General features: G+C 46.2%; 1 protein-coding gene across 4 annotated transcripts in view; it reads left to right on the top strand.

The window, feature by feature from the left end:
- The first annotated feature begins 445 nt into the window (after positions 1 to 445).
- The window catches only part of DCDC2 (doublecortin domain containing 2), a 153,863-nt gene continuing 142,332 nt past the window's right edge, over positions 446 to 11,976 (top strand). The window contains exons 1-3 of one of the 4 annotated variants that reach the window (XM_027603635.2): positions 446 to 615; positions 1,302 to 1,685; positions 5,902 to 5,956. In XM_027603635.2, coding sequence (XP_027459436.1) covers positions 1,393 to 1,685; positions 5,902 to 5,956 — 348 coding nt within the window. In that variant the 5' untranslated portion in view covers positions 446 to 615; positions 1,302 to 1,392. Of the gene's footprint in view, positions 616 to 672; positions 806 to 1,301; positions 1,686 to 5,901; positions 5,957 to 11,976 lie in introns of those variants that run through there. The other 3 variants (XM_027603636.1, XM_027603633.2, XM_027603634.2) reach the window with 3 other exon arrangements.

Raw genomic sequence — 11,976 nt, 5'->3', positions numbered from 1 at the left:
CCCCACAATATGTATGTCCCTGAGTGGATTGGACAACACCTCTTTACTAAAGTTCCACTGTCGTACCCAATCTACACGAAAGGCATGGATGTGAAGTCTTGGGCACAGACAGCTGTTTAGCCAGTTAGCCTTCTGGAGACAGTGAAAAAGCCCCTTCTCAGCCTAAAGTTAGGAGGCGGTAGGCGCTCAGAATATTGCAGGCTCCCCTCTTCACCTCTGTATCACCAACCTCTAGCAAAGCGCCTGGCACACAGGGGGCGTGCATTTATATTAAGACTGCATGCTAATGCCACCCAGGCTTCCCCTCCATCCCCCGAAACCCTTACTTCTCCACTCTTTCTGGGGACGCCCCGAGCAAAGCCTAAGGGACTCGGGCGCGCGCCAGGACGCGTTCGCGGACTCGGCTCCGCGCGTGGCTGCAGTCGCTACGGAAACGACGAGAAGTAACAAGTCCATCCCCCCCGGGGCGTGAGGGAGGCCCGCCGAGGCAACGGCAGCGGAGGAACAGCGGGAGCGCCGCGCCGCCGCCGAGTTCAGCGCGGTGCCAGCCGAGCCGCCGCGCCCCCGCCCAGCCCCGCCGGGCCCTCGCCCAAGCCGCCCCTCCCGTGTCGCCAGGTACCCCCGCGGCGGGCGCGTCCCCGGGGACCCCACACACTGCCTCCCGCCCCGGGACTCGGTTGCGCACCACGGTGTTCAAACGGTGCCCACGGGACCTTCGCCGGCGGTGGCGCGGATGGTCGCCGAGGGAGCGAGGGGTCCCGGAAGGTCGAGCCCCCCCCATGCCTCCCCCCTTTTCTCTCTCAACGTACGTTAGGCTATTATTTTTCAGCCAATAAAGATCTGGGCAATTCCAGCCAGAATCCTAATTGCTTTCATTTGGGGAGCAAGCAAGAGAGGAAGGGGCGAGGTGGCAAGGCGAGAAAAGACAAGCAGTTTGAAGAGTAACACGAGTAGGAAGGGAGAAATGGAGTTGGAGCATCTTTCTAATTCGTGTGTGCGTGTGAGCGCGCGTACCCCCCTCTCCCTCCGGCGCCCCCTCGGCTTGCCGGCGTAAAGCCCCACGCGCGCTCCTGTCGCGAGGTGGCTATCCCTGGGCTCTGACCGTAGCGTGCGGAGCAGGTGTGCTGCGCGCACGGCGAGCGCTGATTGGCTGTGCCGACTACGGTGAAATACCTTGGACGTGGACCTGGAGTCCCGCAGCCTTGCAGGGTCTCCACGGGGTGCACGCCAGGCGCACTGCAGTTGCTCGGCTTTTTTTTTTTTTTTTTACCGCGGGCTTGTGTGTTTCGCGTTGGTTTCAGGAGGCTACCCCACCGGGTGCGTGCGGTGACGCCGCTGGGCAGCAGAGGCACCTCCCCTGAGAAGCCAGCAGGGCGGCGTCCCGCGGGGAGGATGAGCGGCACGGGCGCCCGGTCCAGCCACCTGTCCCAGCCGGTTGTGAAGAGCGTGCTGGTGTACCGCAACGGGGACCCGTTCTTCGCGGGGCGCCGCGTCGTCATCCACGAGAAGAAGGTGTCCAGCTTCGACGTCTTTCTGAAGGAGGTGACGGGCGGCGTTCAGGCGCCCTTTGGGGCCGTCAGGAACATCTACACCCCGCGGACCGGGCACCGCATCCGGAAGCTAGACCAGATCCAGAGCGGAGGCAACTACGTGGCCGGGGGCCCGGAAGCCTTCAAGAAGCTCAAGTGAGTCCGTCTGTCCCCCTCCGCCCGCCGTTTAATGCAACATTAAAGTGTGCGGTTCGCTCGAGCAAAGGCGTGAGCCCCGCCTCGCCCACCCGCGGTGTGTCCGGGGGCTGTGACTGCGCGGGTGGATGCCTCTCTCGGGGCTCCCGCTGCAGCTGGGGCGGGCGGGTTGAAAGTGTGCCTGGGGAAGGAATTTCATTTGGGTAGCAGGAGGAGTAGGAATCTTAGAAAAGCATTCAGGGACCAAACTGGTGCATTAGCGTTTTCTGTCCTGTTTTTTCTTTCCACCTGCTTTTTTGAGTTTAAATACGATTTCTTAAACATTATTGAGAAGTACTGTATAGTGTGTAGTCACCAGAGGAGAAAATTGCTTTCTGCCCTCGGCCCCCCTCACCTGCTTCAATTCTTGCAAACTTTCTTTCCAAGTAGAACTGACCACGCCCCACTGTTGTGACCCTCCTCCCGCCGCCTACATGTTTATGCTATTAGCCTAATGCTTGGAAAAGCTTACTGGCGTAAGGTATTTGCCTATATGTCTGTCTGTAGGTACTTGCTGGCTAGACCTTCAAGCGCAGGGGGTCAGGATGGGCGCTTCCTCCCAGTTCCTGGCGGGGAGATCACTCATGGTGGGCAGTGAGTTAGCACGCTGTGCTTGGATCTGCCAAGCAAACAGAGATGAACAAGATGTGACTCCTTGTTTTTAAGAGTTTGAGATCTAACAGGACAGAGACTACATGCGCACCGATAATTTTAATGTAAGGTACAAAGGAACAACTGCAATTAGAAAAATAAAATTATGTGGAAGTTCGCAGTTGAGGGACATTGTTTCTGGTGGGGGTGGGTATTGGAGGACCGGTAGAGTTTAATATTCCATAGGATTTTATTTACACCTTTATTGAGATATATTTCACATAACATAAACTTTACCTATTTCAGTCGTTTTTAGTAGGTTCATGGAGTTGTGCAACCATCGCTACGAGCTAATGTTAGCACATTTCTAGCACTCCAAAACGAAACCCTGTCCCTCCCAGTTCCCGCTCCTCCCCATCCTCTGGCAACTGCTAATCTACTTATTCTCTGTCTCGATGGGTTTGTCTGTTCTGGATATGTCATATCAATGGAATCATACAACATGTGGCCTTTTGTGTTTCTGGCCTTTTTCACTTGGCATAAAGTTTCCCAGGCTTGTCCATGTTGTAGTGTGTATCAGCACTTCATTCTTTGTATTGTTGAAGAATATTCCACGGTTATGGATATGCCACATTTTGTTCGTCCACCGATAGACATTTGGATTGTTTCACTTTGGGCTATTATGCAATAATGTTGCTAGAAACAATTGTGTACAAGTATTCATTTTTCTTGGTTATGTACCTAGGAGTGGAATTACTTTATGTTTCATAGTTGTTAATATAACATTTTAATTGAAATTTGGCTTGGGCCTCAGGATAGCAAAAAATTATCTTTCCTGTAAAGTCTAGACCTGTGAATTCTAATTTTCACTATACAGAAATATTTTCGCAAATATCACTAATGTCTCATATCCTTTTTCCTTTCCTGGATCTGCTTAAACTGAGTTCTGAGTGTTCTGCTTTTTTGTTCGGCTAGACATTCTTTTTAATGCGAGGTGACAGATATATTTGGATTTAGATTTCCCTTCTTGGAAACCTTCTTTAGCATACTTTGTCTAACTTCGTAGACAAGAACTAAATGAAGTGATGTGCTTCAAAGATACTTAGAACCTAAAAGTCAAGAGACATGATGCTGAGCTGTTTATCAGCTGTGTATCTTTGGGCAAGCCACTTGACTCAGCGAGTCAGCTTCCTGATAAGGACAAGGAGTGTATCCATGCCTGCCTCACTGGGTTGTTAGAAAAGTGAGTGCTATGGATGTGAACGTGCTTTGTAAACATCAAAATGTCATGTAAATACAAAGCATCACTATGTCCATGTACAATACATGTTTCATCATGTATTTTGTTGATTTTTTTTTAAATTAAATAATTCCCATAAAAAGCAGTTTCATGGGAATGGAACTCTGTTTTGGAATCTATTAACAGCTCAAAGTTGCAGACTCACTTTTGTAACTCATGTTCTCTTTTGTTTATTTGGCACTACCAGCTCAAAAGATAAAAACAGGTCCAGTTCCAAATCAAATAGAAAGTACACTTCAAGTCATTCTTTATATAGATATAAGAGATTTGCATGGTTATTTTTGCTTTTAATTCACATACAAAAAAAACTCCGAGTTTGTTATAACAGTTTCCATGGTTAGTTTTCCATGCTGACAGATGATTAGTGTATTTATTTCTGTTAAAGTAGTAGTATCTATGGTTATGATAAGCCCAGAAGATTTAAAGGCTGAATATATTTGAAGCTTAGCAGTTGCAAGTTTACATAACAAATGGGGAAATTGACAGAACAAAAGAAAGCCCAGAAGATACTGAGGGTAATTTATGTCATTTAGGCCCTAAAGGATGTTGGGGAACTTAGCAATGGTAGAAAAAAATTATTCAAATGAAAATGATCAACTTCCTTCTTGAATTTCTTTTACTCAGATTTTTCCTAATATTTTTGAAACCATAATTAAACTTGAGGTAGCTATTAAACCTTTATTTTATTTTAAACTTTTATTTTAAACCTTTATTATAAATCTAGAGATAGTTATTTTCCCTGAAGTTTTCCTATGTGTTTTTGGAAGTTGACTCGATTTCATTAATCTTGTGGATCTGAGATCACTTTTCTGCACATGGCAGTTAAACTGTTTTTGCTCTTATGTCAGAAATCAGTCCCTGCAGATTTGCAAAAGAGCCTTTTTATTGCTAAACAGAGGGAGTTTTGCCTTATGTAAACACCGTTCATGTAAGAAAAATATAATTTCCAGTGGTATTGATTAAAGCATTCTATCTAAAAATGCAAACAATAACAAAACATAGATAAACTTAATTCTAATATAAACTCTTTTTTTTGGGGCAACGCAGCACTGATGGTAGTTGAGGTATCTTTGTATCTATGGTTGTGAATTAAATGCTAGATTTATACTTATTTTTTTATATTAAAACATTTATTACCACCTGCTATGTGTGAAGGACAGTGGAACCGGATCACGGTGATGGACTTAGGGCTTGAGGTTGACAAAAGTGTAGTTTGCAGGTTGTACTCATGCTATAGCTAAAGAAGGATCACTAGTTAATATCTATAACAAGTAGTAATTTAGTAATAGGGGTCTCCAGAGGTTAACTAGTCCACTCATGTGCATTTTAGCGCAACCAATGCCTAATCCATCCCCCGTGGCTGAGCATTTCTGTATCATGAAAGTATTTTCTTTTTTTTTTAAGATTTATTTATTTATTTGAAAGAGAGAGAGAATGAGAGAGAGAGAGAGAGAGAGAGAGCACATGAGAGGGGGGAGAGTCAGAGGGAGAAGCAGACTCCCTGCTGAGCAGGGAGCCCGATGCGGGACTTGATCCCAGGACTCCAGGATCATGACCTGAGCCGAAGGCAGTCGCTTAACCAACTGAGCCACCCAGGCGCCCGTGAAAGTATTTTCATAGGGAAGAGGATTTCCTGCTCTTTCACAGATGGTCTAATGCATGCTATTGGTACTTCCTTTGTTGTTTGTTTGTTTTTAGATTTTATTTATTTATTTGAGAGAGAGAGTGAGCAGGAAGGAGAGGGAGAGAGAAAATCTGAAGCAGACTCCAAGCTGAGCCCAGAGCCCCATGGGGCTTGATCCCAGGACCGTGAGATCATGACCTGAGCCATAACCACGAGTCCTCGGATGCTTAACCTGACTGAGCCAGCCAGGCGCCCCAGTACTTCCTTTGTTTTGACCTAAAGGCTGTGATTAATGGAGCTGTTAAGGACTTGTACACCACAAACCACTCTTTCCATCAAAATCGGTTTAAGAATTAGAAATACCGCATAGATAGTCAGGGGCCAACCATTGTGGGGGGAAATGTTCTCTTGAAGAAATATGTGTTTCTAAGACTTCAGTTTCATTGACGTTGGGTGAAGAGGACATGTATCAGCTCGGGTTGGTGATGCTCAGAGCAGTTCCTACTACCCTAATTGCTTTCAATTGTTAGCTATTGATTTTTGCTTTAGGCTTAAGTATTTCCTAAGGCTGGCTTTACATTTTTATAATTTTTAGTAAGAAATTTACATAACTGACACAAAAGCAATAAAAGAAACCTTACTGTTTTGTTTTCCTCCCCCAGTTACTTGGACATAGGAGAAATGAAGAAGAGACCTATGGAAGTTGTTAATACAGAGGTAATGCAAACAATATTTTGAAGGTTCAAATAAATAACAATGCCATTTTTGTATTTCTTATAGCATGACTTAGAATTTGGGTAGCATTCTAATCATTTATGGACAAAGATATACATGTTCCAGGTTTTGCTTATGTTATAGCTGAAGAATGACCACTAGTTAGAATTGGCAGCAAGTAGTAAAAAGTACATCAGTGCATTGGTTCTGGATGGAATTTTGTTTGAAGGATATGCAACTGTTCAAAACAGGCTACCTTGCTTGAAATTGGTGACCAACGCTAAATTTCTGTGATAGAATTTGAGGTGTGTGAATTCTTTAAAAATGAGCATATATTTGTTCTGGTGCTCTGGATTCTACGTCTTTGATGAAGACATTGGCAACGTGCAACAGGTGTGCAATGAATTTTTCAAATACACTTCCTTAAAAAGCTTATCCTTCAGAGGGGAAGTGTTCACAAGGACTGTAATTATGTGCTGAGTGTTCTTCTGCTGAGGATCAGTAGCTCTTGGTGTCTCTTACCGGCAGGTCTGTGCCCCAGCCCCACAGACAAGGTTCTGACTGATGGATGCACATCTTACGTGTGAGAAACCCACACCTTCCCTCCAGCTAAGAGACTGCATCTCTTGCACTTTATTTCTCACTGGTGAACCCCTCCTCTTCTCCTTTCTTCTAACCGCATAGACCCTGCTGTCACCTTTCAATTCTTCTCCACCCTTCCCCACAAAGCTTTCCAGAGGAGATAAAGAGAAAGAAGTAGAAGAAATCTGGGCATGCAGAGGAGATGAGAGAGGAGGTGAGAAGCAGCATGTCTGTGCTCTTTGACTACCCAAGCCCCGCTCCTCCCTGAAGCCCTCTGTCCCCCTTTCCTCCCCAACCCTCCCTCCCAGTGTAGCCAAGGATGATTTCATTCCCCTCACCCTGCATTCTCGGTCTTGATCTTCAGCACAGAGACCCTCCTCCCTAAAGTCCGTACCAAGGCCACACCCAACACCTGCTTTGAGCAAGAGGAGGCCCTGCTTTCATTGCCAGACGGGAGAGTTTTGGGGTTCCCTGCATCCCAAGGGGAAGTGTGAATGCCTTTTCTCATAAAGATATCACTCTAACTCTCGGTTCTACAGTATTACTCCTGTTGTTTGAGGTAGAGAACTAGCTTTTGTGAGCTGTTCTGAGAACCCATTATGTGTGTAATTCTTACTGTGCGGAAACACCTCTCTCTTTTCCACAACCGATGTATAATTAAACTTTTAGAATTCAACGAGTTTAAAGTTAGAGGACTATCTGTGTTCAAAATTTGAGAACAGACTTGATAGACACCAGCCTTTCACAAAAACTATAGAGGCTATTTTCTTTTTTTTTTTTTTTTAAGATTTTATTTATTTATTTGACAGAGAGAGACAAAGCGAGAGAGGGAACACAAGCAGGGGGAGTGGGAGAGGGAGAAGCAGGCTCCCCGCGGAGCAAGGAGCCCGATGCGGGGCTCGATCCCAGGACCCTGGGATCATGACCTGAGCCGGAGACAGACGCTCAACGGCTGAGCCACCCAGGTGCCCCATAGATGCCATTTCCTTGATCTAAGGTGGTGATTTCATTCAGCATTCGTGTCTCCCGAGAAAAGATGGCACCCTTTGTCGGAGGCGACTGATGACCACTATTCTTTGGAGGAAGATAATGTATCTCACTCCCAACCACAGGGAGAGATTCAGAGAATTCTTGAAGTGGGTCTAGAACATGGATACATAGAATCGGAGGGTGGAGAGTAGGTTCAAGGCGGGGGAGTTTCAGCGCAGTACGAGCACACACCACGCTTATTCAGTGGTGTTCCTGTATAAAGGGTGAGTAACGTTACTTATCAAAATGGGAGGCATTTCCCTCAAAACTGAGATAGTGTCATACTGTTCGAGTTGTCCGTGTTGGGCTACGTACTAAGGCCATCAGACCAGCGTACATGATTCAGTTATCCTCATTGCTTAAACATATTAATTCTAAGAATCCCCAGCACACGTTACTCTAGAAAGACCCTTTATAGTTCAGAGGCATTCTGCTGAATGTGCAGCTTTGTGTCCTAGCCCCTGCAGCTCCTTTGCACACGTGTCAGGAAGCCCGGCCAGTGGGTACTGGGAGTTAGCTGCACTCCTTCCCTTCTCCCAGAGCACCCTCACCCAAGCCCACAGTATGATCTGGGTGCTCTCTAGCTAGTTAATAATTTAGACACAATGGTATCCACTTGCTGACCACAGGTCACAGTAATGAGAGTGTGCGTGTCACCTTGACATTCGAAGTCCTTTTGTGGTTTCCGCCATTGCTTTCCTGTTCCATGAGGCTCATCTTCAAAGAGACACTGAAAGGACAGCCAGGCCTGTTCCTCTTCCTGTCTGTGGCCATATCACCGGGACAGAGAAAGGCAGAAGTCTAATGGACCTCTTCCATTAACCCCAAAGAACTGCATGGTCTTATTTGGCCAACACTTTGGACGGCAGGAGGAAAGGGGGAGAAGAAGAAGGAGATAAGAATTAGAAACTGAGAAGGCATCTCTGGGGGGGTTTGCACCTGCTCCAAGATGGGGTAGCACGGTGGGCTCAGAGCAGAATTCCCTTGTCTCCGTATATGCGGGTCTTGCTTTTACTGATATCCAGATAAAGGAAGCTTCTCGATCAGGCTTGTACTCATGCCCCCAGTCTTCATGCATTTTCTATAGCTGTCTCCTCATCTTTCTTCCCACACTCCCTCCGTCAGTGGTGGTCTTAATAAAGATGGGTTGCTCATCTTCTGACCTTGGCAGCTCATCTCTTATTTATGTCTTCCTGGTCCTCTCTTTGCTTCCTTCTCCCCGCCTCTCAGCCCAGGTGCAGATCTCTTGTGATGCTTCCACGTTCCAAGTCAACTCAACCAGCTTTTCTCTTTCCTTGGCCACCTAAGCCGGCTGTGGGAGTCCTCTGTCCTCCAGTGTTAGAAACCTCTAATCTGCACATGGGATACCTTTCCTCTTCCTTACCGGCCCCACTGTGCTCTTTCCCTTTCGCTCTAACTGAATGAGCTTCTTGTTTCTCCACCTCATCCACTTTGCCTTCAAGGGATTGGAAGCCTGTACTGTGCAACACAGGAGGCAGAGCGCTGGGGGCAAAGCTCAGCAAGACACGCATAACCTCTCACCCCCAGGAATTTATAGTCTTGCTTAAAGACGGATGTATGCCCATCTCTAGTACCAGACGATAAATGATTCGATTTGGTAGGGATTCAGTCCAGTTTGTGTGGCGCTGTTGATGTGCTCTTGACTCCATCATGTTGCAACAAAGTTGTTTGTGAACCCTTCAAATGGAAGCTCCCGTCTTTGACATAGAGTTGTCGATCTCGCCGGTCATCCTGCCCTGTGTAGCGCATCCTTCAGAGCAGGATGGTATTAATAGTCATCTGGAGTGCAGAGTCTGGTTTACCACCTGAGAGGCCTTGGTGCACGTCATCTAGAAGGGGACTAGGAGATGGCTTGGCTCCGGGGCACATGTGCTGGGCTGGGGGCTGTGGGGGGCGCCAGGCAGGAATGAAGCCTTCACCACTCTTCCTCTTGAGGGGTGTAGAGTCTAGGGGAGGAGACAAGGAAGCAGATCCACCATTGTTCCCCAGGGCACAGGTGCTGGGCTAGAGCTTTGCTCGGAGAACTGAGGAACTGCAGATGGGATTCGGGTTATGGGTCAGGATTGTTCGTTTTTCGCCTGTTTCTCTTAGATGAAGGTTTTGAGAATGTCCCTTTCTACAACTTGATTAAGGGGGATTACTTAATACTCACATCTGTGTAAGAATCAAAGCCTGTCTCTTACTGAGGGAGTGGAAGTCAGCCGGGATAGCAGAGACAGAGAAATCCTTGCCTTCAGTCGGGCTTGGAGGATGGACCCGCAGCAAGCCAGCTGCAAAGTTAGCCGACGACATCGCTTCTCCCACGGTCGTGTGACCCCTCCCTGAGTGGTTCCCGCTTTTTCACTGCCGACGGTCCAGGCCTGCTTTGCACTGCCCCTGTTTTCCTGGGAGTTCTTTAATTGCTCAACTGTCCTCACCTCATAACGACCCCCAGTTAATCTCCGCTTCTCCTGATCTCACCTCCAAACTGCAGTCAATCCAGAACTGAATCTGCTTCCCTTAGGCACGGCTTCAGAATCCTTTGAGAAGCCAAACCTTACAAAAGATGATTCCTTCCTCCCTCTTTCTCAGCCTTGTCCTGTACTTTCTCCAAGTGCTGTCCCCGGCTGCACCACATCAGTAAATATGATTTCATGAGACTATGAGTTTGTCCCCATTTCTGGTTAGTCTTTAGCTGATTGGGCTTGAACGCATGCCTCAGACCTGCCTGTTTAAATTGTAAGTCTCTGGGAGGTCTGCTAATTCTGCAGAGTACCTAGCGTTAATAGGCTGAATTCCCTATACTTTCAAATATTCCTTACCAACAGTTAAGAGAGACATCTCTTTGCCTCGTGCGTGCCTGGTTGTTCCGAGTTTCCCATACAAGCGGGATGTTGCAAATAATTTAAAGGTCTGCATGGCCGCCATCTATTTAGGTTTTGTTGCAGGGCTAAAATTAGCTGTAGTTAAACCTTTGTGTGATACATTTATTGTCTCTCCAGTGTAATGTGGAGAGTTGTATGAAATGAATGTTATTCACTTCACAAGGATTGATTGTGTGCCTACTATGTGCTAGACTTTGTGATTGTCCCCTGGGAGCCAAGCAACATGGCCCCCGCCCTCATGGATTTGACTATCCTTTCGCCTCTCTTGCTTGCTAGGATTGATTTTAACTCCGTCAGCAATGATCTTTGTTGAAGAACTTGTACATTGGTTTGGTTCAAGGCCCTCATTTTGAGGGCTAAATGGTTTGTGAGCTGAATGTCAGACTTCCCCATTATTAAAGTTACCTTGGTCTCTTAGGCCAATTCAGGCTCGGGCCTTTGGACTTTCTTCTTGGCCCCTCTGTCTTCTCTCCCTCTGTCTGATTCTTCTCTGCTCTACCACCAATGCAGTTTCCATCGATGTCTAATACCGAACAACCTGGAGCTCTCTTTTCTTGAATCTTGCTAGTCTGTGTTCTCAGAGTCAGCAGAAAAGATAATTTTTGCCCATTTCTCACATTTATATTTATGAAAAGAATCAAGGATCTGTTTGGTTTTCTCCTTCTTTTATCTGCTCTTTCTCACGTGCTAGTGGAGGTATCAGACACACGTGCACCTGGTGACCGGCAGGAGATCAGGCTCACCTTAGTCTAAGTGATCTGTCCACGAAGAGGTGTGCTCTCTGTAGTTTTGAGAAGTGGGGCCTTAAAGAGAAATCTGCAAATTAAAATCTGAACTAGAACCCAGTGAATGCCTTTTCGAGGAAGTGGGAGCCTCCTTGTTGGATAAGCCATCAGGTTGAATTCTCTTGAATCCATGTCCTTCATCTTAGATTTTCACTTAGGGAGAATTTGGGTAAACTTTGTTCCTTCTTAATGGGGAGGAACACTTGTAGGAGCACCTGAGAGAGGGGGAGAGATGAGAAGAGAGATTTCTGGAATATGAAAGTGGAAAAGTTTATGGTAAATGGGGGTTCTCCATACTTTAGGTTACTCTGGGGCATATCTTTGAGGTTTTGAATATAATTTTTAAAACTTCATATTTCAGCTTAATCATTAGGTATACTCTCTAATGAAACATACTATGAGATTTGCTATTTAAAGGCTTTTGTTTGGAAATGGGATTCTAGACATTAAATGGGGTGTAATTATTAACCTTGCTGTGGGGAAGGCATGAGGCTCTGTGGTTTAACTCACTAATCTTTAGCCTGGGAATTCTGGGTTCAAAGGGGGAGCTACTGTATAGTTAAAGTCCCAAATATTTCTTTCTCTAACTTAGGGAAAGATTTCCAGGTTATGTTAGACAGGCTTACTAATTTATTGAAGAATCAAAGAAGAGAAAACCCACATCTGTGAGTTCTTCCAACAATAATTGAGGCCCCCCCAATCTTTTATTTCTTACCCTCCGCCACCTCTCTAATATAACTGC

Source organism: Zalophus californianus, chromosome 7, assembly GCF_009762305.2.
Source record: "Zalophus californianus isolate mZalCal1 chromosome 7, mZalCal1.pri.v2, whole genome shotgun sequence".
NCBI classification, from domain to species: domain Eukaryota; kingdom Metazoa; phylum Chordata; class Mammalia; order Carnivora; family Otariidae; genus Zalophus; species Zalophus californianus.
The sequence above is the reverse complement of the archived record's forward strand: the minus strand, read 5'-3'. Positions and strand labels throughout refer to the sequence as shown.